Source organism: Excalfactoria chinensis, chromosome 21 (genome assembly GCF_039878825.1).
Source record: "Excalfactoria chinensis isolate bCotChi1 chromosome 21, bCotChi1.hap2, whole genome shotgun sequence".
Lineage (NCBI taxonomy): Eukaryota > Metazoa > Chordata > Aves > Galliformes > Phasianidae > Excalfactoria > Excalfactoria chinensis.
This window is the reverse complement of record NC_092845.1, coordinates 5,793,097-5,819,470: the sequence shown is the minus strand read 5'-3', so window position 1 is coordinate 5,819,470 and position 26,374 is coordinate 5,793,097. Positions and strand designations below refer to the sequence as shown.

Here is a 26,374-nt window from a genome sequence, read left to right as displayed (position 1 = left end):
GTCAGCTGCCCCAGCCATCGCTGCTTTCCTGTCAGACGTTACCTGTACGGAGCCCGCAGCTCCACGTACCGACGGCAATCCTGCCTCTCAGCCGGGACAAACCCCCCGCAGCCCGCCCGTACCACGCGCTGAGCGGAGATCTGCACCCAGCGGCCGCCAGAGGGCGCGCTGCCCCGGATGGAGCTGCGGCACCGCGCGGCGCGGCAACCGCCCTGAACATTGAGCCCCGCCCCACGCCACGCCTCCCGCCCCGCCCTCCTGCCCCGCCCACTCCCCGCCCCTTGCCCCGCCCGCGGTTGCCGTGGCGACGCCCCGCCCTCGTGACGCGCGCAGTGACGCGCGGTTGGTGGAGGCGGGCGCAGGGGGCGGGGCGTCCCGCGGGGCGCCGCAGACGGAGCCGAGCCGCCCGAGCCGCTGCCGCCCCCCGCGCCCAGCATGGTAATGGCCGAGCCCCGGCGGCCCCCCCCGCTGCTGCCCCGCGGGCCCGGGCCCGTCCGCGTCGGCTTCTACGACATCGAGGGCACGCTGGGCAAGGGCAACTTCGCCGTGGTCAAGCTGGCGCGGCATCGCATCACGCGCAACGAGGTGAGGCGCGGCCCCGCCGTCCCCGCCGCCCTCCCGGGCCTGGGCCGCGGTCTCCGTGCTCGGCCGGGCGCGGGCGGCGGCCGCGGGTCCGTTCGGGGTCCGCCGGGGCGGCGACCTCGGGGCCGGGAGACGGCCACGGCCCGGAGCAGCCGAGCGGCCGCGCCCCTCCCGTGCCGTGCCGGGTCTCGGTGCCGTCCCCGCCCCGCTCCCGTCGGGTCCGGCTGCGCCCCGCGGTGTTCCGGCCCGGCCCGCGCTGAGGCCGCGCTGCCCCGCCGGGACGAGGCCGCGTGCCCCCGCAGCGCCCCCCGCGTCTCGCGGTGTCTTTGTGCGGCGCCTCCCCCCGCCGTGGCTGTTCCCGCGGCCGCCCGTCGGCGCGGTGCGCTGCGCTGGTTCCGCCCGGCTGGTGCCGTGAGCCTCGGGACGGTCCTGCGGGCGGCGGCGGCTCTGCGGCCCTCTGGGAGCGCTGCCCCCCCCGGAGCAGGCGGAGTTCGGATCGGGGTCCGCGGGAGCAGCTGCGGTCCTGCGTGGTGGATCCACGCTGTAGAAGACGCCCCACGTGTGGCCTTCAGGTCAACAACGCCATGCGAGGCTCTTGCTGCTTTGCCCGTCCGTATAGGCGAGTGCTGCGTTCCCAGCACCGTTTCCCTAATTCTCTTGTGTCCTAAGCTGCCCGGCACTCAGCATCGCCGGTAAATCCCTCAGTGCCGCTATTGCTGGGCTGAGCTGGTTTCGGGTGTCCCTGCCCGATGTCTGGTGCCATACCCTCCCGTGCTGCACACCCCTGCAGGTCGTGGTTCTTCACTGTGATCTCACTTTCCTCTGTCAGATTTTGCGATGAGAGCAAAACCTTTCGTTTGGATTTTTAATCATTTTAGAACATGTATTTGCTGTTGTTCAAAACAGCAAAGATTGCAGACAGAGCCTGACGGCTGCCTAAGTCTACTTTGACTTCTTCAACTGTACTCTAAGAAGATGCTGAATTCTGTGCGTCCCCTTTTGGTACCAGCCTGTCACCCAGCTTTCCCTTCCCAAGGAGCCATGTGTCCCTCTGCAGCCCCCATCTCCCACACAGTCCCTGTGCAGGTTGCTGTCAGAGACGTACCCGGGCTGCTCCTCAGGACAGTGTGCTGATGTGCCACAGCTGAAGTGCCAGGTTGGCTCTGTGTGCATTTCTGTGGCTGCTGGGGAAGAGGAATCCCGCTGAGATCCCTCTTGAGGGTTCCAGTGCAGCTGATTGCGGCCAGTGTTGTTTTGAATGAAGTGAGTGAGTGCTGCAGGTCTGCGCCAAGCTCCCATGGCTTGGGCTGAGCTCACTGTATGTATATGCACATGCATAAAAATGGGGCGTTGATCCCCACTGCTGGTGACATAAGCAGGCTGTGTCCACCTGTGCTGGAGTGACCTCTCTGTGGCTTCTTGTTTGTGTGTTTGTTGCTACTGAAGTTATGGCACGTGTTTTCCTGCTGCACTTGTTTATCATGTTGCCAAGAAATCCTGTGATCTCAGAGTAACTGTTGTTAGTGAAACATACAGAGATAAGCAAAAATTGTCCTTGGAAGGAAAAGAGACTAAGACAAGAAAAGCTGGAAAAATCAAGTTCAGGAAGGTATGCACTAGCTTGTGATACAATATGATGAAGATTTGCATGGCGGTGCGATGCTTCTGTTTGCTGCTGGGCACAGATGAAGGAACACCTGGACAGTCCATCAATGATCCACAAAGGAACCACGACTCAGTTCGGTTACAGAAGTAATTCAGCGGGAAACTGAAACAGTTGCCAGAAGAAAAAAACAAACAATAAACCCCTCTGGGTGCTGATGACGGACTCCAGATGTTTGCTGATTTGAATGCCTCTTATCTACATTTCAGATGCATTGGGTTGGCAACTCACGGCTGAATCCCTCTAATCTGTGTGATGCCTTACAGTTCACGTGGACAAGCTCTGCGTGAACTTCTCGTAGTGTTGGGGTGGTTTTGAAAAGACCAAAAATTAAATGGGTAACATAAAAACAATGGGAACAGAAAGCTGGAGTGACTGAAAGACGGGACTGCTTTCTACTTTTCCTCTGACAAGCAGTTCAGCTTTGCTGCCTGACAGTTTCAGTTCCCAGTTCCAGAAGAGGGCTGAGCAGTTCTGTAGCAAAAGAGGGAAGGAAGTGTGCGCTATCCCTAATATATATATATATATATATAAATTAAAAATGAGCAATGTTCCAAAATATCTTTCCGGCTTTCTTAAGTCTTTAAGTAGCAAAAATTGCGAAGGGGGGAGAAAAGGAGCAAACAGTGACAGAATTGTGTTTTCTTATTTTCGTTGGTCACTGTAACGTCTTTAAGTATGCATTCTTGCTTCGTCTGGTTGGGGTTTTCATTCCTTTTTCAGGAGGAGCGACGCCCTTTATTTAAGATAGAAGAAAACAGAAGAATCACAGAATGTGATTGTCCCTAGTTAGGGTCCGTTTGGCTGTGGCAATGACACCAGAGAGCAATGGGAGCTCCCCGTGGGTGCAGGTGGTCTCCATGCACTGTTCTCAGAAGCTCAGTGGTGCTGCAGTCCTCAGTACATTGCAGGTGGTTGCTGGCAAGCGGCACAGCCAGTAACAAAGCACACTTTTCAGATAGGAAACTTCCTCGTCCTGAAACAGCTCTTCACCTCTAGGAATTACTTCCCCTTTTCCTGTCATCATGACACAGCTGAGGCTATGGACAAAAATGAGCCATTGCTGCTGAATGCTTCTTCCTCCTCGCAATGTGGTGAAGGAGTTGCTGGATTTCATGCATTTCCAAGAGATTCTCCCCTGAGCTTCCCAGGACCTGGAGAGACGCGTGGGAACTGAGGGGTCAGATCTATCTAATCTGCATTTGACCACAGAGCGGTGGTGCCAGCTGCTGCTGTGCTGCTCTGCACGTGGAGGACGGCCACGGTATGAGCAGATAGCTTTACACTCAGACTTGTACGAGGATGGCTAATAGTTTTCTTTTTTGGTTCAGGCAGCCACGTGCTTTTTACTCTGTGTTGAAAAAGAACCAACAGCTACGCAATAAGGCCAAATAACTTCACATTATGAGACAAAATGTGTTTAAATGTGTTTAAATACTAAACAGGGCCAGCAGGATTTATTGCACTGCATGAGGCCAGTGAAGGAGGCAGGGGCTGCCCAGAGCACCTCACCTTGTTGCTGGCCTGCAGATGTACCACTGGCATGAGGCAGGAATACAAGGTAGCTGCGGGTGATTGTTGGGTTGTAAATAAGAACGAGTGGTTTCCCTTTCTCTTAAATTTGGAGGTCGCTCCATGGCAGCTGCTGAGCAGACAGATGGTGGAGAAGGAACAAGAAACCATCTTCTCTAGGGGATTCCAGAGCAGTCCAACCCTTTTCGTGTTTTTTAGCAGCTATATGTTTGTTACTCCTTGATTTTAAGAAAAAGTGGTGGGTTTTTGTTTTGTTTTGTTAAAAAAAAATCCTGTTCTAAACTTTTAGTCCCTGAAGCAAGTGCAGTCCTCTGCAACTTGTTTTGCAGATGTTGGCTACAAACAAAGCCATGAGGACCAGGATCTGTTCTCTAATTGCGATCTGTTGGTGAGATCTGACCTAGAGACATCTGCTTCACGGAGCTTATAATGCCATAATGCAATGGAAAGTGCAGTGATAACAGTGGGGTGGCAAATTCTTTGTCTACAGCAAATGAGGACAAGCCCCAAAGCAGCAGCTGTAGACATAAAACAAAACGGGGAGGGAAGGAAAGCAGCTTACCTTGGGAAGGCCTCGGGTAGGCAAGGATCTCCAGCAAGATATTTTTGCCTCCACTGCCGACCCTTAAATGAGGGCTGGGAAGGGGTGAATTCCGGCTCCGGCCATTCCATCACTCGGTACATTGCGTGCACCTCAGCTGCTCTGGGCTGACCCTGCCTTCTCACCAGGTGCTCCATCGCTGATTCAGGCTGTGACTCAGCATTTCTGCTCCAGAGCTTTTTCCTTGACTGGATGAACTGAGGACATCCCTGTAGCAGCATATTATTTAGAGTTTAAATAAGTGTCTCGCTGTTAGGACTGTGTGCACCCACCGTGTCTTGATTCTGTGTCGAGCCAATGCTTTCTCTTTTCCAGTACCATTTTTGCAGGTGTGGAGCTGGAATGCTGCTGGCAGAGCATCCTGTGAACTCCCCCGTGGCACTATGGCCATGTCTTGGGCTGTGCTGCTCCATGTTTAAAGGCTGAAGCGTGGGATCTGTGCTTCTGAGCTGGGAGAAAGCTCCCATCTATCTGAGATCATGGTACTTGTAATGAGGATAAAGGAGTCAGGGAGAGCTGTAATCTCTCTTTTGCTTTTTGGCTGCAGGTGGCAATAAAAATAATAGACAAATCTCAGCTGGATGCTGTGAATCTTGAAAAGATCTACCGTGAAGTGCAGATAATGAAGATGTTGGATCACCCCCACATCATAAAGCTCTACCAGGTATGGCAGCGATGCCTCTTCATTTATCACTCTTTGCCCCTGTTTGAAGAGTTCACCTCCTGCATATCAGCAGCCCACAGTTTCAGCTTCTTGGGAATGAATTTGCATTGATACATGGCTAATATTTTTGCATGCACATCAACTGTGGTCTGTTCATCCTAAGGCAGCAATTAGGCTGGAGATGTTAGGTACTCATATGTATCTGAAGTGTGTGTAAAATGCACAAAGGACAGACTTCCACTTCTTTTATACTGGAGGAAAAAAAGTATAAATAAAAATATTCATGTTGGTTTGGTGGCTCTTTGCTCTTCTTGCAAGTAACTTAATGTGGAACTTCTCTATCAACAGGTGATGGAGACCAAAAGCATGCTATACCTTGTGACAGAATTTGCCAAAAATGGAGAAATTTTTGGTAAGTAAGAGAATGTTTTCACACCCAGCTAACTGCTAACGGCTGTGCTTCATTAATTGCATTGATTTTGTTCAGGGCCCTTTTTTTTCTTTCTTTTTTGTTTTTTTTTTTTTTGTGTGTGTGTCATTTTTCTCTTATCTGTCTGGAAAAGCTGGAAAGCCAGTCGCTGCCTGCTGACTCAGACTATATATAGCATCTTTCTGTGATTTGTGAGAGATGGAGTTAATATGTAATGAAAAAAAGATAAGAGATTGACACACTGGCATGCTGTCATCAGGAGTACCCTGTATATCACAGGTACTGCTGCATGGTTTAGGAACTGGACTGAGCTTTGTAAATGCTGATTTCATGACGTTACGCTTGACATCCAGGCATTGGAGTTTTCCTGTTCATTTTATTTGCAGTCAGAAAATTGGAGTTGCTGAGAAAAGGTTTCACGGTCACTCAATCAACACTGCCAGGCAGAACAAACTCTGAGGGGCATTAGAATAGAGTTCACCATGGGGAAGGCCCTAATGATTGGAGAACAGAAGAGGTGGAGCCTGACTTAAATTAATTTCTTGCACTGTGGGACAAGGGGTGAATTTCATGAAAACAAATCGAATGGTTAAAGTCCTTTCTTGTTTGGTTTATCTGCTTTTTCATCTCTCGGTCCTTCTCACTGGACTGTCTGTTGTAAGCAAGATAATATATCTAGGACAACTTTACCTAACCGGGAAGTAGAGAAAATCCAAGGTGGTATTCAATAAAAGGAGAGAGAGAAAAGCAGAGAGGAGACCAAAGCCTTGTGAGCTTTTCCTCATTTCCTGGAAGTGTTTGAGGCTGCTGAAATGAGCGCCACTCCTCAGTGATTCCTGCACCTTGGCTATGAGCTTCATTCTTACTAGGATGTAGGAGGCAATTCTGAAGCCATCCTAATGGTTGGTGCTGTAATTTTTCTGCCTTGGAATTGGAATAATAGAATTGAGTATAGAAGCTGCTTTTGTCAAGACTTGCGCAGCTGCTGCTTCACTTGTTTTTGTTCCTGAGGATAAGTGCTGTCCTTCAGTTTCAGAGCTATCATTTGTTTCAGGGCTAACGTCAGTTTTACAGCATAATCAGATACAAAAACAATGTTCTTTCTGCTGTGATGTAATGAAGATGAGAGAAAGGTCAGGATGGGCCCTTTATGGGTATTTGTTTTATTTCTAAAGAAGAAATACTTCTAGTCGCTGCACAGCGTGTGTTGAGGCTTCACAAGAGAGGTGTGAATGTAACAACTTCATAGGAGGTCTCACATGAAAATATTTATCAGAATGGTTGAACAACCATGAAAGAGCTGAGTTTAATTAGGCAACAGCTGTTCTTCTCTCCCTCTTTTTGGAGGAAAGAATGCAAGAAACTGGAATTGGCTGAAATACACCTTGAGTTTCTTAGTACAAAATATCGGAGAGAAATGGCTTGTTTTCAAGGTTGCTGCTTGCTGTCTAATTCATGTAAACATCGTTTGTGTGAACAGATTACCTCGCCAGCCATGGCCGACTCAGTGAGTCTGAGGCCAGAAGGAAGTTCTGGCAGATCCTCTCAGCAGTGGAGTATTGCCACAGCCGGAAAGTTGTGCACCGAGACCTGAAGGCTGAAAATCTTCTGCTTGACAACAACATGAACATCAAGATAGCAGGTATGCAGAATGTAGATGGTGTTCAGAAACACCTTACTTCTAAGGAAAGCTATTTCTAGTAATTCTGTTGCTGCTGCTGAAGTCCGGCTGTGCTTAAGGCAAAGAAAATCAGAGTGGTAATACATAGAGTATTTTTGCAGTATGGATATCACAGTGCACATAGGAAAAACAATTCCTAGATTAGCTCTATTATACATTCAGGGAGAAGGAAACCATTTTTAGAGTTAGGGTCATTTATTTTGTGGTTGTCGTAACGTATCTGTGATGCTGCCAGATGTTCAGGTTAAAATTGAGTTTATCAAATAACTTATCACAATGTCAAAAAAAAAATCAAAATGGAAGCTTAGTGATTTTTTTTCCCTTTTTGTATGCATGATTTCATTTTAATTATAAATTTAGACACAGCAGATGTTGCGAGCAGTGAAAATAATTTTGTCAGTTATCAACTGATTACAATTCCACGAATCCTTCCATGTTGACTTCAGCCCAGAAACACTTGAAATGCACAAGATAGATAACATCTTGATTTGGAGCACCGTTGGACTTCAGTCATCAATAGCACAGGAGCAGCACATTTCTGATACCTGAAGAAAGCTAAAGAAGGATTTTAGGATGGAGATAATGTCTGGACTTTAAACCATCTGGTTTCAACCCCCCTGCTATGTGCAGAGTCACCAACCAGCAGCCCAGGCTGCCCAGAGCCACATCCAGCCTAGCTTTTAATGCCTCCAGGGATGGGGCATCCACAGCCTCCTTGGGCAACCTGTTCAGTGCGTCACCACCCTCTGAATGAAAAACTTCCCCCTAGTATCTAACCTAAACCTCCTCTGTCTTAGTTTAAAACCGTTCCCCTCCTGTTCATACACTCCCTTCAAGTACTGAAAGGCTACGTGCTTTATAAATGCATCTGCAGAACTTGTGCCATTCTGAGGGTAAAGCTGCTGTGTTCAAACCAGATCAGGTAGGAGAGACTGTTATTTTGAAGTAGGCTGTAGAGCTGGCTTGTCTTGCTGGTGGACAGTAAAATATGCATTGACGTCAGAACAGCTGATGCACATTCAGTACATGAAGTGGGTCAGGTTTGTTTCTAACACACTCATACCTTTCCTTTATCAGCACCCTTCTCATCTTGATGATGTCCTCTGCTCACATTAGTATGTTATAACAGAAGACCCATGTGGTTCTAACACGCCAGGCAAGCTGCATTATTTTTATAATTTTAGACGTCTGGATTAATTGTAGCTCTGAGGCTGTTATCCTTTCTATATCATTTGTAGTGGCACAAATTAGAGACCACCTCACATTGCCGGATGCATAGCAGAAGTCGCAGTGGCTCTGGCAGGGAGCTTCTGTTTCTCAAATTGCAAACTGGTCTGAAATCTTACTCCGTTTCCATTTTTAACAGGAAAACAGTTTCCATTTGTATGTGCAAAAAAATTATGCCTTCTAAATTAAAGATTATTCTGAAGAGGGTAGTGAGATTGAGAAACTAAATGCCCCAAATGTTGGGAGCCAATATTTGCAGATTGCACAAATGCAGTTCAGTCAGCTGAACATAATGATTTTTTTAAATATGCATATTCAGGAAAATGTTAAAAAGATAAAGATCGCTCTATTATATAATCTCAGCCCTCTGATAGCAAGTCCAATTTCAGTCCTTTTAGAATTCTGTGGCTGGCATATGTCTTGGACAGGACTGGCACTTTTTCCATTAGATGATAGTAATGTTCTCAGTATTCATTTCTTTGAAATGAGAAACCTTAATGCTTTTCTTGGGTTAAAAATGATCGTCTTTCGTCCAGAATGAGGGTGGTAGATCCTTGCCAAGCAGGAACAAGGTAGGGGAACAGGAAGAGCACTGGCGATTGTTTTGTGCTCAATTGAATCCTTGCTGTTCTAACACCTCAAAAAATGGGACAACCAGACTGTCAGCACAGTAATTAAGAACTGAGGAAGCCCAGTGGATCAAGCAGCTGGTATGCTGACTTCATCTTGAACTTTTTCTTTGAAGTGACTTTAATGGATCCTATAAATTCTCAAGTTCATAAAAAGTGTTTTAATATCATAATGGAAACAAAAAGAGTTCACCCTAATTTATGTACCCTACTAAACAATGCAGATCTCCCTACACAGGTAATTATTCTATATAACAGCAGAACATAGTTTCATATCTAAAGATAAGAGCAAATTGCTGAAATATGCATCACTGTGTTTTTATCTTACATTAATAACTCCAGCACAAAATAACAGCTATTTGGCTTTTACTGTTCTTATTGTCAATGATTTTTTAAAATTATTATTATTTTTTTATTTTATTTTTTTTAGTGGAAACAGAAAGCTAGAGGATGCCAGTCTTCCTTGCCCTTGAAAAGGGGAAGAAACTGAGGTTCCAGAACTGCAGTTCAAAGATAGAATGACGGAGCTATTTGGCAGGCTCTGAGACTCATAGACAAGGTGTGCAGAGTCGTGAGGAATTCCCTGCTGGCTGAGATCCATCTGGCAGCAACAGGGCATACAAAGCATGCCACTTCTTGTAGCCTACTCCTCCTCTACTCATTACTGTCCCTGAGCCCCAGCAGCCGGCACTGCTTTAGTAGTGCTTGGACAGAGCACACCCTTGCCTGTTCCTTCTAGTATCAGTTCATTCATGGAACTGCTTAATAAAACTTAATTATCTTAGTCCTCATAAGACCATCAGATGCTGTTACACCTGGTCAAACACCATCTTCACAGCATTGATTTCTGTAATTCTGCTGCTCTAGGAGCAGAAGACAGCAGCCTTGCAAGGACTGTGCCACTTGGTTCTAAGGTGCCCTTGTTCTCCAGTTGCTTCTGGTAATCAGAAATAAAATTTACGTGCTATGAAATCAACGAGCAAGGGTAACTGCAAAAAGCAGAATTCTAATTACAGCATAAACCTGCACCTTCTTTTACACTGATCACTTGTACTTAAAGACTCAGTTCTGTTCTTTGCTGCTGAAATTTGTCTTTAGAATCATAGAATTTCTTTCTTTCTGAGGCAGCTTCCACATGTTCACATTCACCTCTCTTCAGCTCCAGTCTGGATAGGTAAAAGCTTTAATTTCTTAGCATTATAAATCTTGTATAAATCCAGGCAGTTTATTTCTGCTTCCTATAGCTGCACTTACAAATCTGTGTGTACCTGTGAATCTGATACAAAGGCTCATGAGGGTGGCATCTGGTAGGAGCTGCAGCTGGGAGCTAGGTTGGTATTTATCTGACACACTCAAGATAAGTGAAGAGAGATTAGATTTAATTACACCTACACAGACAGAAAAACGTTTCTGTGAAAAGAAATGGGTTTGTGTTTCCTGCAGTATTGTCAGGGTTGCCAAGCCAGTGATGTGTAAAGAAATGTCTCCTCAAAGAATATAAGGGATTTACAACAACAGTCTGTCTGTGATCAGAAAAAGTCCGGTGAGGTACAGCAAATTTCTCCCTGTGCTACTGCAAATTACATTGCAATTTTTTCAGCACCGAAGGAGGATATAAGAGGAAAGATGGCACTAATCGTACGTTGGTACTTCCTACTCAGTCCTGGAGTCTGAGCTGACCTTGGCACTTCCAGAGTCCAGCAGCATGCCTGGATGCCATTGTGTAACTGTTCATGCGACTGTCAGGCATTCTGTGTTTGCAGTGTGACACTGCTGTGATCTTACGTTCAGTCTGACCTTCAGCTGATCGTTCTGGTGTTGTAGTGTTCCTTTGAGCAGGCACTGGTGAATAAGCTCATACACCTGTGTGTCAGTTTGTTGGATTTTAATAACAGCTGTTTATAAACTCAGATTTAGCAACCTCAGTTTACTCAAAACTCCTATAGATGTTGTAGAATATTTAAATGGTTATGCCTTCATGAAAATAGCAGTATAGGACATTCAGCATCCCAATAAATGCTTACAGTGGGAGTAACGATAAAAAGATTTATGCTACAGCCTTTTGTGAAAGAAGGTGAGCTTTCAGGCCCAGCCCATGCCTACAGTTGTTTGGTGTGTCGTGCAGCTGGCATTTGGAGTGACTTTTCCCCTTCATTTCTCAACAGATTTTGGATTTGGAAATTTCTACAAGAGCGGTGAGCCCCTGACCACGTGGTGTGGAAGCCCACCATATGCAGCCCCAGAGGTCTTTGAAGGACAGCAATATGAAGGACCCCAGCTGGATATCTGGGTATTGCTGTTTTATTTACTTATTTGTAACTGGATTCAAGTCAATTTTTAGGAAGTTGGAGCAAATGAATTGCCTTTGAGTTTTCTTAAGCTGCAGACGAGCTGTTTCGTATCTCTTTTGCAATATCCAGTCACAGAATAGGTCTGCTGAAAGTGCTGCACTAGCAGGAGGAACACAGCAATACATTGTTTAATTTTCAGCAAGAACAGAAGCGACTGTTTGAAATACGTATTTGATTTTAAAATCTCTATGTATTTAAAACTTTTTAAGGTGAATGTTAAATGTTTGCTTTTTTCCTCTTAAGAAATTGAGTGCTGTGACTATCTGCTGCAACTCATGGCATGAGAGTTTGGTGTGGTTATTTCATCTGCTGTGGTGTGATATTTTTCTGGCATATGCTGCAGGACAGTTTCCACTTTCAGTGCCAATTAACTTGCATACTTCACAAAATAAGTCTGGCAATTGGGTGAGAGCTCTTTCCCAGATTGTCTCCTTTTGCTCCTTTTACATAATCCCCCATGCTCAGAGCGCTGTGCACAGCAGTATGGAACCATCTTCCCCTCAAGACAGCTGTTGATAAAGTAACCAGGATGCCTCTTAACCAGGCTTCTGCAAACTGGTGAATGTGAAGTGTTTCTTATTTTGAGTGTCTGCTGTTGCTGTTTGCTTCTGTTTGAATGACATTCAGAGCAATAGTCTCTAATTCTTACCTTAGTTTGGGCTTGCTTTGCAGGTATAATTCAGTCATCTGCCAGAAGTTTCCTGCTGGCTGCCAGTGTCTCCAGCGTGCTATACTTCAACTTACCTGCATTGGTACAAATAACTGCAAGCCAAACCACTTGGGGTTTAATGTTCTAAGGTCTAACAATCTTCAGAATTCTAACTCCACTTTGTATGAATTTCCTGTTTCTCTGCAACATAATTTACAGATTTTGTGGCAGGATTTGGCTAACCAAGCTCAACTACTTTGCTTGAAGCCTGAAAAATGAATGTTCTCTTTCTTACAGAGCATGGGTGTGGTTCTTTATGTTTTGGTCTGTGGAGCATTACCTTTTGATGGGCCAACACTCCCCATACTGAGGCAGCGAGTTCTGGAAGGAAGGTTCAGGATACCTTACTTTATGTCGGAAGGTAATGGTTTGTCTTCTATTCTTGCTATGTTAAACTTTGGTTAAATTCTAGAGTAATCTCTGTAGTTCAGTGAGGGAGGTCACAGTAGAATGAGAGATCCTTCATCTACTTCAAATTTCTCCTTGTCCATGGGCAAGCCACACTGCAACCTGCAGGAAGAATGGGCTACTCTGCCTACCTAGGAGTAGCAGCCTAATTGCAAAGACATACAGCTCACCTAGGCTTGCTTGTGTATAGCAATTAACTTTCATTCTACAAGGCCATAAACATTTTAATCTGGAAAGAAAATATGCTGACAGCAGTATCACTGTCATTCTATGTCGTGGATCGGGTATTTGATAGTGTCTGCTAAACAAAAGCAAAGAAATGCACAACCAGTTCATATGCCAGGTTCTCATACTGGCGGCACTCCCACACACAACTGACTGTTAGATCTCTGCCTCACCTCACTGCCCCATCTGCTGGGTTTCACTCTGCCATGTGCAGATGAATTGGGCCACTTTTGCACACAGTTTGATGGTGTCCTTCAGCTTCCATTTATTAAACGATCTGTGAGCTTTTTTTTTTAAATGGGATTTTGCTCATTTGTTTTAAGGGGATTAAAAATAATTTTTCAGTCTGTTGTTCAGCATTCTGTGGTGCAAAATGTTCTGGTCCTCCCCTTTTTCATTCTGTTGGTTAAACACTTGGAAATAGCTGCTACTGTACAGCTGATCTGGTTAGCTCAGCTATTTGTTTGCTTTTAGCAATGCAATTATTGCACTGCAGCAAGCCCTCAGCTTCCTGGGCAGTCTGCAGCCTGCTTTGAGCTGTGCTGTGCTCGTGATTTTGCTGACATAAACATGTGAACTAGATGCAAGTGCTCTGTGCAGGTTGCAGCTGTCACTCACTGTGATCGAGGCGTGGATGGGCTGTTTCACTTCCAGCTTTGCAGCTCCCTTTGCTGATCACGTGGTGTTGCAGGGAGTTGAGAGCAAAACATGGAAACCAAAAGAAATCAACAGGAGCAAATAGCCAGAAATCTCTCTAAACTATCTGTCATGAGTATCCGAACTGGCTAGCTCATAGCATCTCATGGTCAGCTGGAAATGCAGGGCAGAAGCTTTATCAGTTAATGTTGGCGCTGCACTCAGGACAGCACAATCAGCTTTGAATTGTTATTATATGTTACCATGCCCCTGGTGTGGGAACTGTGCAGATGTAATGGCACCGTGCTTTAAAGAAGCTGGGTGGTTGGGGTTTTTTGTTTTGTTTTTTTCTTCCTGGTGTGACTTTTAATCTTGTTTTCAAAGATTGCTGTAGCCCTCAGGAAATGTTTTTAGCACAGAAGTCAGGTAGAAGAGAGGCAGCTTCCTGTTGTCGCACTGTTGGTAGGTGTCAGGTGAACATATGCATACAGTAAGCAGGCTGCTAATGTGTTTTTCTCCCCAACAGATTGTGAGCATCTGATCAGAAGAATGCTGGTTTTAGACCCATCCAAACGGTTAACGATTGCTCAGATTAAGGAACACAAGTGGATGCTGATAGAAGTTCCTGTCCAGAGATCCATTATTTATTCCCCAGGACAGGAGAACCAGCCTTCCATTGGAGAGTATAATGAGCAGGTTCTCCGGCTAATGCACAGCCTTGGAATAGACCAACAGAAGACTACTGAGGTAAACCAGACTCGAGCAGTTGTCCCTGGAAGGGAGGAGGAGGTCATAGAAGTACTGAGCAGTTACATGTTTCCCTCCAACCCCAACCCATGCTTCTTGCCAAATGTCAATACTAACAGACTCCTTGTGGAGTTCATACAGTCATTTCCTTCTACAGTGGTTGATGCTTTTAACCGTTGTGGAGGCTGCACTTGAGTGCTTCCTGCCCAAGGAGGCTTCTCTATGTTGTAGAGGCCTGGCTTGTTTTTGTCTCTAGTGATTTGCGATGGCCAATACATTCAGGAGGTCACTGAGTTCAGTCACTCCTCTATTTTCAAACTTCTGAAGGCTCAGGTCTGCTCCTGAATGTCAGCTACAGGTTCTGCTGCACACTGGAGCACCACAAGCCCTTGTGACTTGCAAGGGCCCCTTTGCTAAAGCCGATGCTGTCCTTTGCTCAGCACTCCAGTTTGAAACTTTCTCAACTTCAGAATGATGTTTGCTTACTGTAAACCCCTCTTCAGTAGCTTTTTTTTTTTTTTCCTGAGACAACAATTCTTTCTTCTTGGTCTCACAGCACATAAAAAATAACCCATATTTGACTGCACATAAACTCTTATGCTTTTCTTTTTCAGTCTCTGCAGAACAAGAGTTATAACCACTTTGCTGCTATCTATTACTTGTTAGTGGAAAGACTCAAATCGCATCGAAGCAGCTTCCCTGTAGAGCAGAGATTTGATGCTCGCCAGCGCCGCCCAAGCACCATTGCTGAGCAGACAGTAGCCAAGGTGAGGTTTCTTTCTAGGCAGATGTGGAAGCTGACTGACTTGATTCTGAGGCCCAAAATCAAACAATAGTTTAATCTTTAAACAGGTATTCAAGTGCTTTAACTTCAGGTTCCCATTTATTCCCTCTCTTCTTTTTGTTTCGCTCTTAACATTCCTTTTGTCCTATTAGGCAGCACTTATTTGGCAATATGGTTAAAGGGAAAGCTTGTGCTTCAAAGTGGAACGCTTCCATTTTTGGGAATCAACGGTTAGAGTGTTGGAGAAATACAGCCTGTGCAATGCTTGGAGTGTCTTTAAAGTGATCCACAAATGAGCCATTGAATTTATGGAGGGTTCTGCTGGTATGGGGGCTAAAGCATGAACACTCTACACAATGCTTTGAAACACAGGCAGTAAAAAGAGACCTGCTGAAATTGAAATTTTCTCATCTGCAGCTTTCTAGATAGGCTTTCTGTCTGCCCTGAACTGTGGTAAAGAGGTACCCGAGAGAAAACAGTATCAATCTGTCAGGTTAAGAAACCCGTTTGCTGTGGTATTACGTAGCAAATATGAGTACTCCTGTCATGAGACTCTTAGTTGCTTAAGACTCAGATACGTTCCTAAATAATGTCACTTGCTAAAGAAGCTTGTGCTATTTTTTCTTCCTGCTATGTAACGAAGAGATTTCTCAGCATGGCTGCAAAACCTCTGAGCATAGACTACAGAGCTATTAGGACAACTAATTGATTTAAGTCTTTAGAATGCCGTATGTATTTTGTCAGCAGCAGTTCTGTGTGCTCCCTACATATGGTGCCAGCCCATCCATTGCAGATGGCTGTCCACTTAGCATCCCTTCTAATTATACTGACTGTTGCAACGCAGGCTCTGCAGATATTGTCTACTTCTTCCCTAGTGATTTTCTTCAGAAAGAAAGGTCATGCGGAGTTTATAGTGTCATATTCCAATAATACTCAGGTTTTTTTTTAACATGTTCTTTAGTTTCACTAACATAGATACAGTAGAGCTTCTGATTTCTATTAATGCAAAACTGGAAATATGAAAGACAGCCTAAAATGACTCAGATTATTGTGATTTCAAGCAAATAAACTCTCAAGTTTATGGCCTCCCAGGGTATTGTGCTGCTGCTGTATGGAACAAGTACCTGGGCTCTCTTTCCAGGAGAAATCACAACCAGGCTGCTCCTGTTTTGCTTAAGGCAGCTAGACATGATTTGCTTTTAGATTCTGATGAAATTAAAGCCAAACCACCTCACTATGAAAGCCTAAGTCCAGGTATAATCTAGCTGACAATGATTAATACCAGCTATGTTCTTAGATGGTAGATCTAATGATAGAAAGGCAGATTATTAATTATAAGATGTATTAAAAGTAGGTGAGGAGAGATGAGCAAGAAGGAAGCCACTATTACTGCTTTTTCTCAAGACCGCAAGTGATCGTGCAGTTATCTTGAGCAACAACATAACTTGTTTTTACACATGGTGTCACCACAGGTTCCATTATAAGACTGCTTGTTTTATTTTGTGTCCTGCATGTCAGGAAAACAACGGTTTTCATTAGTTGTTTATCTTATTTTTCTCATTTTGCTGTGCTTGTCTCCCTGAGGCACACCTCTCCTTTCACCAGCACTTGTTCTGCTCTGTTCTTTCTTACGGTTTGTTCAGCAGGAGTCAGTGCATGTTAGAAGAGTCACTGAAACCAGACCTGACTCTCTCGGTAGTATTTAGGGTGTTATATGTTTAAAAAGGAGTTATAGCGTGTCATATGTTGGTGTGCACTAAAGAGTCCCAAACACTTTCCTCGTTGCTAGTCAGTGCTCAGCGTCAATAAGCAGTTAGCATAATAACACTTCCCTTCCCCCCCTTAAATTTAAGAATGTAACACATCAAGAATGAGGAATTTCAGAGTTCTGCTTTGGAGGAAGGCTGGGTGTTTGCTTTTGTTTTAAATTTGTGACTATGCATGCAGTTTTCTATCTAAAGCCGTTCCGTTTTTGGAGTCCTTTCTTTTCTTTTAGGCACAAGCTGTGGTGCCATCAGTGAACGTGTGCTCAGACAACACAAGGCTGCTGCGATCCCCAGGACTTCCCCCCACCTCGGGAGCAGAGGCCTTTTCATTCCCTCCATCCAACTGCCAGACAGACACAGCATTCATGGAAGAAGAAAGAGTCAGCACACCAAAGGTACACGCTAGCTTCGCCCTGCTGTTGTGCCCAGATTCAGTAAGACTAATAAAACATGGTTGTCTCATAAATTACTGCCCTGCACCTTGTACAACTTTGCAAGGCTCAGGCGCTGCTCCTCCAGGCTGGCAGCCCTTCCCACCAGCGCATTCTCATCCTCCAGACCAGGAGCTGGACTCTGCACTCCCCGTGAGTTCTTTGTGCTGAAAATCTAGAGCGACCCACTCAGCTACTCACCAAAAATTCAGGCAAATGAGAACAGGAGGATATAATGAAACCTGCCTTCCAAAAACATGAAGCGTATAGGAATGAGTATTCAGATTTAAGGAGTCAATAGCAAGGGAATGACATTGGTGATACCACCTGGGAGATTGTGCAACTCTTCAGCAAATCTTACTTAACTCATTGGGTTCTAGGGAAGCTGCCTTCAGTCTCCATGGTAGGCAGAGATTTCTTACATTTCAGCATGCTGCTTGGCACAAGTAATGGAACGCTGTCTGTCTTTTCCTTGTGGCATTTAGGTAAATGGCTGTCTGCTAGATCCTGTGCCTCCCGTGGTGATTCGGAAGGGATGCCAGTCACTGCCAACTAGCATGATGGAAACCTCAATCGATGAAGGAATAGAGGCAGAAGGCGAGGCAGAGGATGACCCTGCACAGGCATTTGCAGCCCTGCAGGCAGCCCGCAGTGGGAAGAGGCGTCACACCCTGGCTGAGGTCACCGACCAACTTGTGGTGCCGGGCTCAGGTATGGGCCGTACATACACACACCTCAAGCATGAGATCAGTTCCACACAGACCCCAAAGCCGTTGAGCAGGCAGTATGAAATCAGAGTGGCAAACAGCTGGCTGTGGTCACGTACCATTAACTCTGGGTGAGGTCCCATAAATTTGCTTGTGCTGCTGTCACATAACCAAGTGCCCCCAAGCCCTTCATCCCCTAAAGATGTGCTGGGGGAGGAGGACAGGGCACACACAAATGCCCAGATTGTTGGGTACTGCACAACCAGCAGGATGACAGAGCCTTGCAGTTCAAGCTGTGATCTCACAAGGACCCCTGCAAGAACACTGACTGCACTCTCAACAAGCCACTGAACATACCTGTATGGTGTCTTATTGCTGTAATCATGTAAAAACCAGTAGTAAGAGATGCCAAGACATTCCAGCACTGTACATATTATGATTACTTGCTTTTATTGTTTCATTTTCTCCAATGGAGGAAGTGGCAGGGATAGCTCAAGCCCACGGCACTTCCTAATTGCTGATGTACTTTTCTTCTATTTTGGCTTTTGGCTTTTGACACAGGGAAGGTCTATTCTCTGGATGAGAACTCCTCTCTGGGCAGCAGCATAGAGTCCGAGTATGACCTGGGGTCAGTGCAGAGGAACGTGGGCCTGCTGGGTGATGCCCCTGCGCTGAAGGATGTGGTGCCGCTGGCATCGCCTTTCCTGGGGCTGCGGCCCGCCAACCCCGCCATGCAGGCTCTGGCCTCCCAGAAGCGCGAGACCCACAACCGCTCCCCTGTCAGCTTCCGGGAGGGGCGCAGGGCGTCCGACACCTCCCTCACACAAGGTAACCACGAGGCCCAAGACTTGCTGTGCTCCTGCAGGGCTGTGGCTGCACCACAGCTGATCTGCGCCAACCAGACACGGGTAATGTTCTCTGACGAGGGGCTCCGTCACCTCTTGTGCAGGTATTGTAGCGTTCAGACAGCACCTCCAGAATCTGGCACGCACCAAAGGAATCCTGGAGCTGAACAAAGTCCAGCTGCTGTACGAACAAATGAGATCAGAAGAAGATCCTCTTCTGCCATCAGCTGCCCCCCAGCTGCAGGACCTCGCTACCAACCCTGCACAGGTAACACCCTCAGCACAGCTGTCCCCTCCAGGTGCATTGCTGTGGGACAGACTGGGGGGGATGCGATGCTCTGGGGACTCTGAGGGAGCTGCTGATAGATACAGCTCCTTCCTCTCCACTCTGGCTTCTGCAGAATGGAGACTGGGTACTTGCAGGTTAGCCTTTATATTCTTGTGGTGTCTGAGACAACCTTGGCAGCTTTCTCAATCTGATAACTCATTATTACTTCTAATTTGAATGTTGTTTCAGATTTAACAAATCTCAACTATCTGTGTTGGAGTTAGTCTCCAATACATATAACTTTACCACGTAGCTTTTGCACTTAACAGCTTGATTTCTGTCATGAAAGGCCAAAATGCTCCTGCCAGTTCCCTAATTATGTGTTTGGAATGGAACAGGTCGCAGGAAATAGGAATGTGAAATCTCTGTCAGACTCTGTGAATGAAACGGGCCAGCAGCACACATGCACTGCAAGCACCCATGCTCCAGGTCAAGCCTGCTGTTCCTTTCTGACTGCTGGAAAACTTCAGTTCTGACAACAAGTTGTAAAGTTTTCCCAAGAATTTCTTGCTTGCTCTATGCATGCCACAGTGCTCATTGTTCTCTCCCAGCCCTGTCCTGTGCTGTGCATGTCCTTCCCAAGTGCTACAGAAAGCTTTCTGTGTTCAGTTCTGAAGCTGCGCAACAGCAGCTGCACAAAAGCATGCTCAAAGTTGAGTCAGTTTGCTACCTCTTTACTTTTAGTAGTCCAGAGGGCAAGCAAGTCACAAAATGTTAAACATAATGTGGTTTTAGTCACAGGTGTAAGTAAGCCCTTGGCATTTTGCAGCACAGATAGCTCAGAGCTTTGTGATGTGAGCTGCTCGGCATGCAATGAAAGTGATGGGTGACACCAGGACCCAACTCAAACAGCAGCTACGGAATCTCTGTCAGGGGAACTCTATAAGGAAAGGGTTTAGGCAGAAAAAGGTTTTTCTGGGGATGAAGCTTTTCCTCCTTCTCTCTGCAGGAAGAAACAGCTCAGCAGCAGGAGGCTGCAGGCACTTTCCCCAGTGGCGCACATACCCCTGTGTTATCCCGACGGCAGAGCTTAGAGACGCAGTACTTGCAGCACAGGCTCCAGGTACCCTGCCTTCCCCTCCAGTCCCAGTCAGGCACTGCATCCACATGTCTTTGGCCTTTCAGATCCCATTATTCTTCTCGAGTCAAATACTACCTTAGCAAGAAACAGCTGAATTTGAAATGATGCTGTATGTTTCTTCTGTTGCACAATGACACTGGTTATGGAAGAATCAGACTGTATTTGCTGGGGTTTTCCTACTCATTCCTTTACTGTAGAGTGTTATTAAAGCTATTTGAGGTGGCTGATAATTAATACCTGTTAGCTGTGTTGCACCCCAAAAAAGGGATGCATCAGGATCTGAGGAGCCTCCCCAGCTTTCTGACCACCAGGCCTTGCTGTTTCTTTTCCAAATTCCCCCTCTCCTCCCTTTTTTTTTCCCCAGCTTGACTTTCGCTTAGGAAGAAATTTTTCTATGGACTTGTATGATACAGTTTATCATTAAAAATGTTCTTTTCTAAGGGGTAGAAGTCAATAAGCAGTGATAGCTGTGGTTTTAGGCTGCAGCTCTAGTGGCAGCTTCTGAAAATGAAGGTGGGCACTTAAGCCATTGCAAGTGGAGGCAATCTTCTTCCGCTTGCAGTCTGGACTGAACAAATACAATTTAAAACAGCACTACCTTTCTTGCAGAAACCCACCCTTCTATCAAAAGCTCCAAACACTTGCCAGCTGTACTGTAAAGAATTGCCCCGGAGTCTGGAACAGCAGTTACAGGAGCACAGGTAAGATTTCAAACTATGCAGATAAGTGACTTATCTTTACTCTCAATAGTAATGAAAGAATTGAGACAGACTTTGTCTGTTTAGGAACTCCTTGAGAAGGAAAACTTCACTTAAAAATTGTTAGGTCACAGTTCTTAAAAATAACTTATTTTAAAAAAAAAAAAAAAGGAAAAAAGGATAAAGATCCCACCTTCAGTTTACGAATTGCTGTGCTATGAGCGCTTTGTCAGGTGATACTGCTGGGGCACAGGTAGACTGAAAATGCCTGCATGCTTTGTTTAGTGTTAGTGCACAAAGGGGAAGTATAGCAGGGAGTTACTTCTTGCGCTGTTGCACTCATAATGTTACTAAATTGTCATAGAAGCACAAGTTGGAAAGGACCTGCAAGATCAGCTAGTCCAACCATCCTCCCATCACCATTGCTACCACAAGCCACTAAACCATATCTCATAGCTCCTCATCCAGATGCCTCTTGAACACTGCCAGGGACAGCGACTCCTTTTTTGCAGAGGAATCATAAACAGAGAAAGGAAAACAGCAAACTAAATGTGTGCTTTATGGAACAAAACGATTAAGGGACAGAAGCATGAAAATACTGCTTGATTTCAAGGATGTATATAATCTAGAATTGCTTTATTGCTCACAGCCACTCCTGACAACTGATTAATCCCAATCAAGAACCTAACTGACAATACTGACAGTGTTCAGAGCAGCTTGCTATGTTTCATCAAGACTAGGATGTCTGCGCGGAGAAATAAGTTGGGAAACAATAGAATCCTTTTCTGAATGCTGTCAGCATACGTCAGCAGTGGGTTTCCTATTTGTGCATGCTTTGGGAATTGGCTGGCAGGAGACCTCCCCTTTGTCATATCGCAGGAATTTCCAAAGGTAGTTCTGTGTAACCTGGCATTGTGTTGGAAATTCTTCCTGTTTGTAAGGGGGTCAAAGCTGCGAAGTTTTACAGAACTTCACTGGGAGGAGTGCAGTTCAGATAAAAGGAATATGGGGGAGGGAAGCTTTGTTCACTTCCCTTAGTAGCTGGAAAAGTACAACTGGTGAGTTCACAAGTTCCACACACTGAATTTCAATAAATAAAAAAGGTTGACCAGGAATTTTCCAGTTGTGCCCTTTGCTCCCTCCTGGAGCTGTTGGAGCACATACAGCACTGATGCCGGTGTCTTAACACATGAAAAGGCAAAAAAAATAATTGCTGTTTATGTCCTTGCTTCAGGCTGCATCAGAAGAGACTCTTTCTCCAGAAGCAGTCCCAGCTGCAGGCCTATTTTAACCAGATGCAAATAGCTGAAAGTTCATACCCAAGGTCAAGCCAAATGCCACTTTCGTGCCAGGAGGAGCAGCAGCCATCAGCACAGCAGCAATCAACCCAGTTCAGCCTCCAGCAGGCTCTGAGCCCTGTCATGGAGCCTTCTTCAGAACAAATGCAATACAACCTCTTCCTCGGCCACTACCAGAAAGTACAGCTGGAGCCACCACCACCCTCCCCAGTCACCAGCTCATCACAATTGTCATCACCAGTTCAGGTGCAGCAGCCAGCACAATCCTTACAGTACTCCTATCAGACTTGTGAATTGCCTGTTGTCTCCTCTTCTGAGCCAGACTACCCTGACCAGTGCCAGTATTCCATGGACCCAGCACAGCAGAGTGGTGTAGCATTGCCTGACAGCCAGGGCAGCTTGACAGCCCACGAGCCACAGTCAAACTACGATGCATTGGCCCTCTCAGAGCTGCCTGGACTCTTTGATTGTGAGATGATGGAAACTGTAGATCCCCAGCACAGCGGCTACGTCCTTGTGAATTAATACCGTGGGTGTCTAACATGAGAGTGGAAGCCAGGGCGGACAGAGAAGCACGTGAATTTTTGGTTTTGTTCCAACTCTGAAGTTTTCAACCCTTCAATCAATAAGGGAAGTAAAAATCCACCTGACCAGAAAGAAGCAGGAGATGGCTAGAAGTCTGTTGCCTCCAGCTCCTCCTGTCAGTGGCTGGGGCTACACAACAGACAGTTCAGCTCGGTCCCACAAAGAACCAGTTTGTGTAGAAAGAGAGAGGGGGAGAAAAAAAAAAGTTTTAAAGGAAGGAAGTGGCCCCTTCCAAAAACTTTGATAGTTTGGCAGCATTCATCTAGCATTTGCTAGGAGAAAGGAGAATGAATGCATATTGCATTGTACTTCTTGGCAATAAAAGCAATAGTTTTCGCTGAAATTCAGACTTGATTTGGGTCTGAGCCGATAGCAAGTAGCATACTGAGCTGAAGCAGAAGCGTGAGGTGGATCCAAAGGAAAGTTGCACTTCGGCATCCAGTTGCTGGTTAAGCTACTGATCTGGGACTGCTCCACAGTAAGTCTAAGAGATCACCAGGCATCTCAGGCAGCCTCTGCTTCCTTCTGCTAGCAAATAAGCAGTTATTCCCCAAACCTGCCAAGGAATTCTTAATTGGTCACCAAGGGAGGCTTCTGGATATTTGCTAAGTAATGTTACTGACTTGATCAAAAGAGACTTGGAACTGACACAGGGCGTAACAGTGATTTGTAGAGAGGTTTGATTTTAGAGAGCTTTGGGTGGGGCTGAGAATTCTGAAAGATGGAGGATCAGGTAGCAGAGAAAGGGACTAAAGAAGGATGGTGAGAAGGATTAAGAGCGGCAGCCAGTGGCCTCCGGAGGTCCCCCAGGTGGTGTTGGAAATCACCCCTTGCTGCAGACAGACTGGCATGGAGAGTTCTGTTCACTGGAGAGGATCTATCTGACCTTCTATGGCATTTTAGAAACAAGCAAACAAACTGTGTTTTGAATTTGCAGTATGTGTTGCTGGTGGTTTGTTGAGCTTTGTATATTTGGACAATTATTTACAGTTTTAGAACTTAATGAGCTTAAAAAAAAAAAAAAAAAAAAAAAAACACAAAAAAACCCCTGTGAAGTGATAGTGCTGTGCCTTTTTTCAGTTCTTTATCAGACTATATGCTTTTTTTTTCTGAAGAAAGTAGACAGTACTCCATTTACATCCTTACTACTGCCAAAGTCCCTTCAGAGCACACGTTCCACCATGTGGAATGTAATGTTGAACTTTGTTAGCATTTTGATTGTTTCCGTATATACAACACTGAAAGTATGACAGCAATATTTAGCACCAAGAACTGTTACGCACTATTTCAACAAATACAAAACTCAACACGCAGTTGTGTCCCCAGAACTTTCGGTCAGGAGATGCTGGTCATAGGATTGTTGAGGAATCTGCAGTAAGTTTAAAGCTCTAATTTGGGGCTCATCTCAGGTCTCTAAATGCTGTGGGATATTGTCTATCTTTCTCCTGTAGATGAAGCTTGTAGCCAGACCGTTTCAGATCTTCTCTGAGCAAACTTTAAGCACAGTTGCAGATTCATTAAAGCACAAAGAATGTTGTAGAAACTGCTGATGGCAAGTGTAAAGAACACCACTGGGTAATGGAGCATTTCTCTAGAATATAAGTTTAAATTAAACACACTACAACTAAAGAGAGTGTACTCAGCAAGTCTTCAGGACATGCAGTCACTTAAAATGGACAGGCAAATGTTTTTAGTGCTTTTACATGCTGTAGCAAAGCACTGGCTTGAACAGATAGCAGGAAGAAGGAAAAAAAAAAAGTACTTGTGGTCAGTTGGGTCTTCAGTACGTGCCAGACCACAGATCCTACCCAGCTCCAATAAGGAGCTTTCAAAGCTGCTCTCTTTCACCAGAAAGGTGAATAACCAGCCGACATTCATAGCAATAAGACCACGCTTCATTGTGGAATAGATTTCAGTCAGTGCACTGTAGGCTGTGTGAAGGAGGGAAGAATTTAACAACTGACAGAATGTACCTCGTTTCCTGTGTATGACAATTCCAGTTGTCATCACTGCTCCGATACTGATCCAGTTCAGCCCTAAGGCTCAGCTTCTACCTCTGGTATCAGGATGATACTCAAGGCAACAGCAAAGGAAGAGGAATAGCGATCACATCTACACACTAGAAGGTTGCTGTTTAAATAGCTGAGATAGACACATTTCTTTTTGAAAGGAATTCGCACAATTAAAGCTTTTTCTGACAGTGCAAAGAGAACATAGAAACATAGAAACCTCAGTGCTCCCCTGAAGTGACTGACAAAGGGACAGGATGAAACCACCACAGCTTAACACAGCAGGCATTTCACTACGGCAGAAGAGAAAAGGGGGCAACCAAGTCCTTTCCTTCCATTCCTTTTCTATCCCGCAATTCTAAGATCAGACAAGTGCTCAAGGAATTATGCAGCCAGAGCTGTTACTGGGACACACGTCTGTGGCAACAGACCCGGCTTTGCACCAGGAGCTGGGTTACTGCCAGGCCTAGAACCACTTTCCTCCCTGTCCAGCTCCATTATACCACCATACATTCTAGGACTCACTGATATCTCAAGAGCAGAATTATTCTTATGTTATTCATTTATCAGGATGTGCCAATGAGTCTGAGCTCATTGGAGCTTTGCAGTACTACTAAGGGGAAATATTTTTGAATATAGTTTAGACTGTTACCCTCAACCAACATCCTTGTTTAACATTTCATGTGATTTCCTTTAGCCAGCTAAAATAAAAGGCTTCTAATGCGTTTTAATACAGGAGAGTATTCACTGGGCACCACTTTGTAGTCAAGCTGCTTCAGAGTGGTTCCTTTGTTCAAACCTGTTACGTCTAACGTTAGAGCACAGCGTACACTACAGTTACAAGTAATCGTTAGCTTTATTATCTTGCATTACAGGCTCCTTTGAAGAGACTTTGGTGCGATGTACATGGGGTAAAAGTTTCATATGGAGAAAAGTGCAATATATGTGTGCGTGTGGTACGTTATTAATGTATTTTTTTAAGGAGTTAGAGGGTTTAGTCTCTGCTTTGGGATAAATGCACTAGTATTGTGAGCTCCAGTTTGGAATTTCATCTGTAGTATTTACACGCAACTGATATGCTGGACTCTGTGAAGCAATTACAGTGTATTGATGCAAAATAAAGAATACGTACATTTCATTTTCAAATACGTAGTAAACTCGTGGCTTCTGCTGCTCAGTGTTTTTTAGCAGCCTCTTTATATTGCGTTGCAGTTATTTTGTCTCTGACACACCGAGCTTCAAATCACCAAAAACAAACAAAAAAAAACCACACCACAAAACCGACAAGATCGATGGCATATCATGGCATATCAACTTGACATTGGAAGAGGAAAGTTGCTCTCAAAATCACTATTAGTTTTGTCATTGCTCCACGTCAGTCAGGATAAGTTGCCCAAGACGTTACGCAAAAGCAGTTTCATGTTGACCATATAGTGCTAGGAATGCTGTGTGAACGTTTCACGCAGAATAAAGGATCAGACAGTCTATGGGATGCTGCACAGCAGAGACAATGGGACCAAGGGAAAGGAAAAGGAGGACTGATGAACAGATACCAAAACATTTTACCTGGTATCTGGATGAAGATACAAGCTAAACAGTGGCGCAGGACAGCACAGGAATGGGTGTCAGGAAACTAGATCCAAAGCTGAGAAGTGCACACAGACACACAGCAGCTCCTCACTGCCAGCAGCTGTGCATGCTTGCACCAGGTACATAGAGCTGGCCCCTGGCAAGGAACACCACTCTAGGACCCTCC

At 45.4% G+C, this 26,374-nt stretch overlaps 1 protein-coding gene across 2 annotated transcripts; it reads left to right on the top strand.

Annotated features, from left to right (window-relative positions):
• The first annotated feature begins 360 nt into the window (after positions 1–360).
• On the top strand, positions 361–25,764 carry SIK2 (salt inducible kinase 2). 2 transcript variants are annotated; one of them, XM_072354959.1, is made up of 16 exons: positions 361–585; positions 4,927–5,043; positions 5,392–5,455; positions 6,954–7,115; positions 11,176–11,300; positions 12,308–12,431; positions 13,866–14,086; positions 14,701–14,853; positions 16,867–17,031; positions 17,553–17,778; positions 18,336–18,602; positions 18,724–18,887; positions 19,286–19,376; positions 19,897–20,010; positions 20,638–20,729; positions 21,961–25,764. In XM_072354959.1, exons 1-15 carry the CDS (start codon positions 436–438, stop codon positions 20,685–20,687), a joined length of 2,193 nt encoding a protein of 730 aa, XP_072211060.1. In that variant the 5' UTR covers positions 361–435; the 3' UTR covers positions 20,688–20,729; positions 21,961–25,764. The 2 variants fall into 2 exon arrangements, with proteins under 2 accessions (XP_072211060.1, XP_072211059.1); XM_072354958.1 differs by lacking the exon at positions 19,286–19,376.
• The last annotated feature ends 610 nt before the right edge of the window (positions 25,765–26,374 follow it).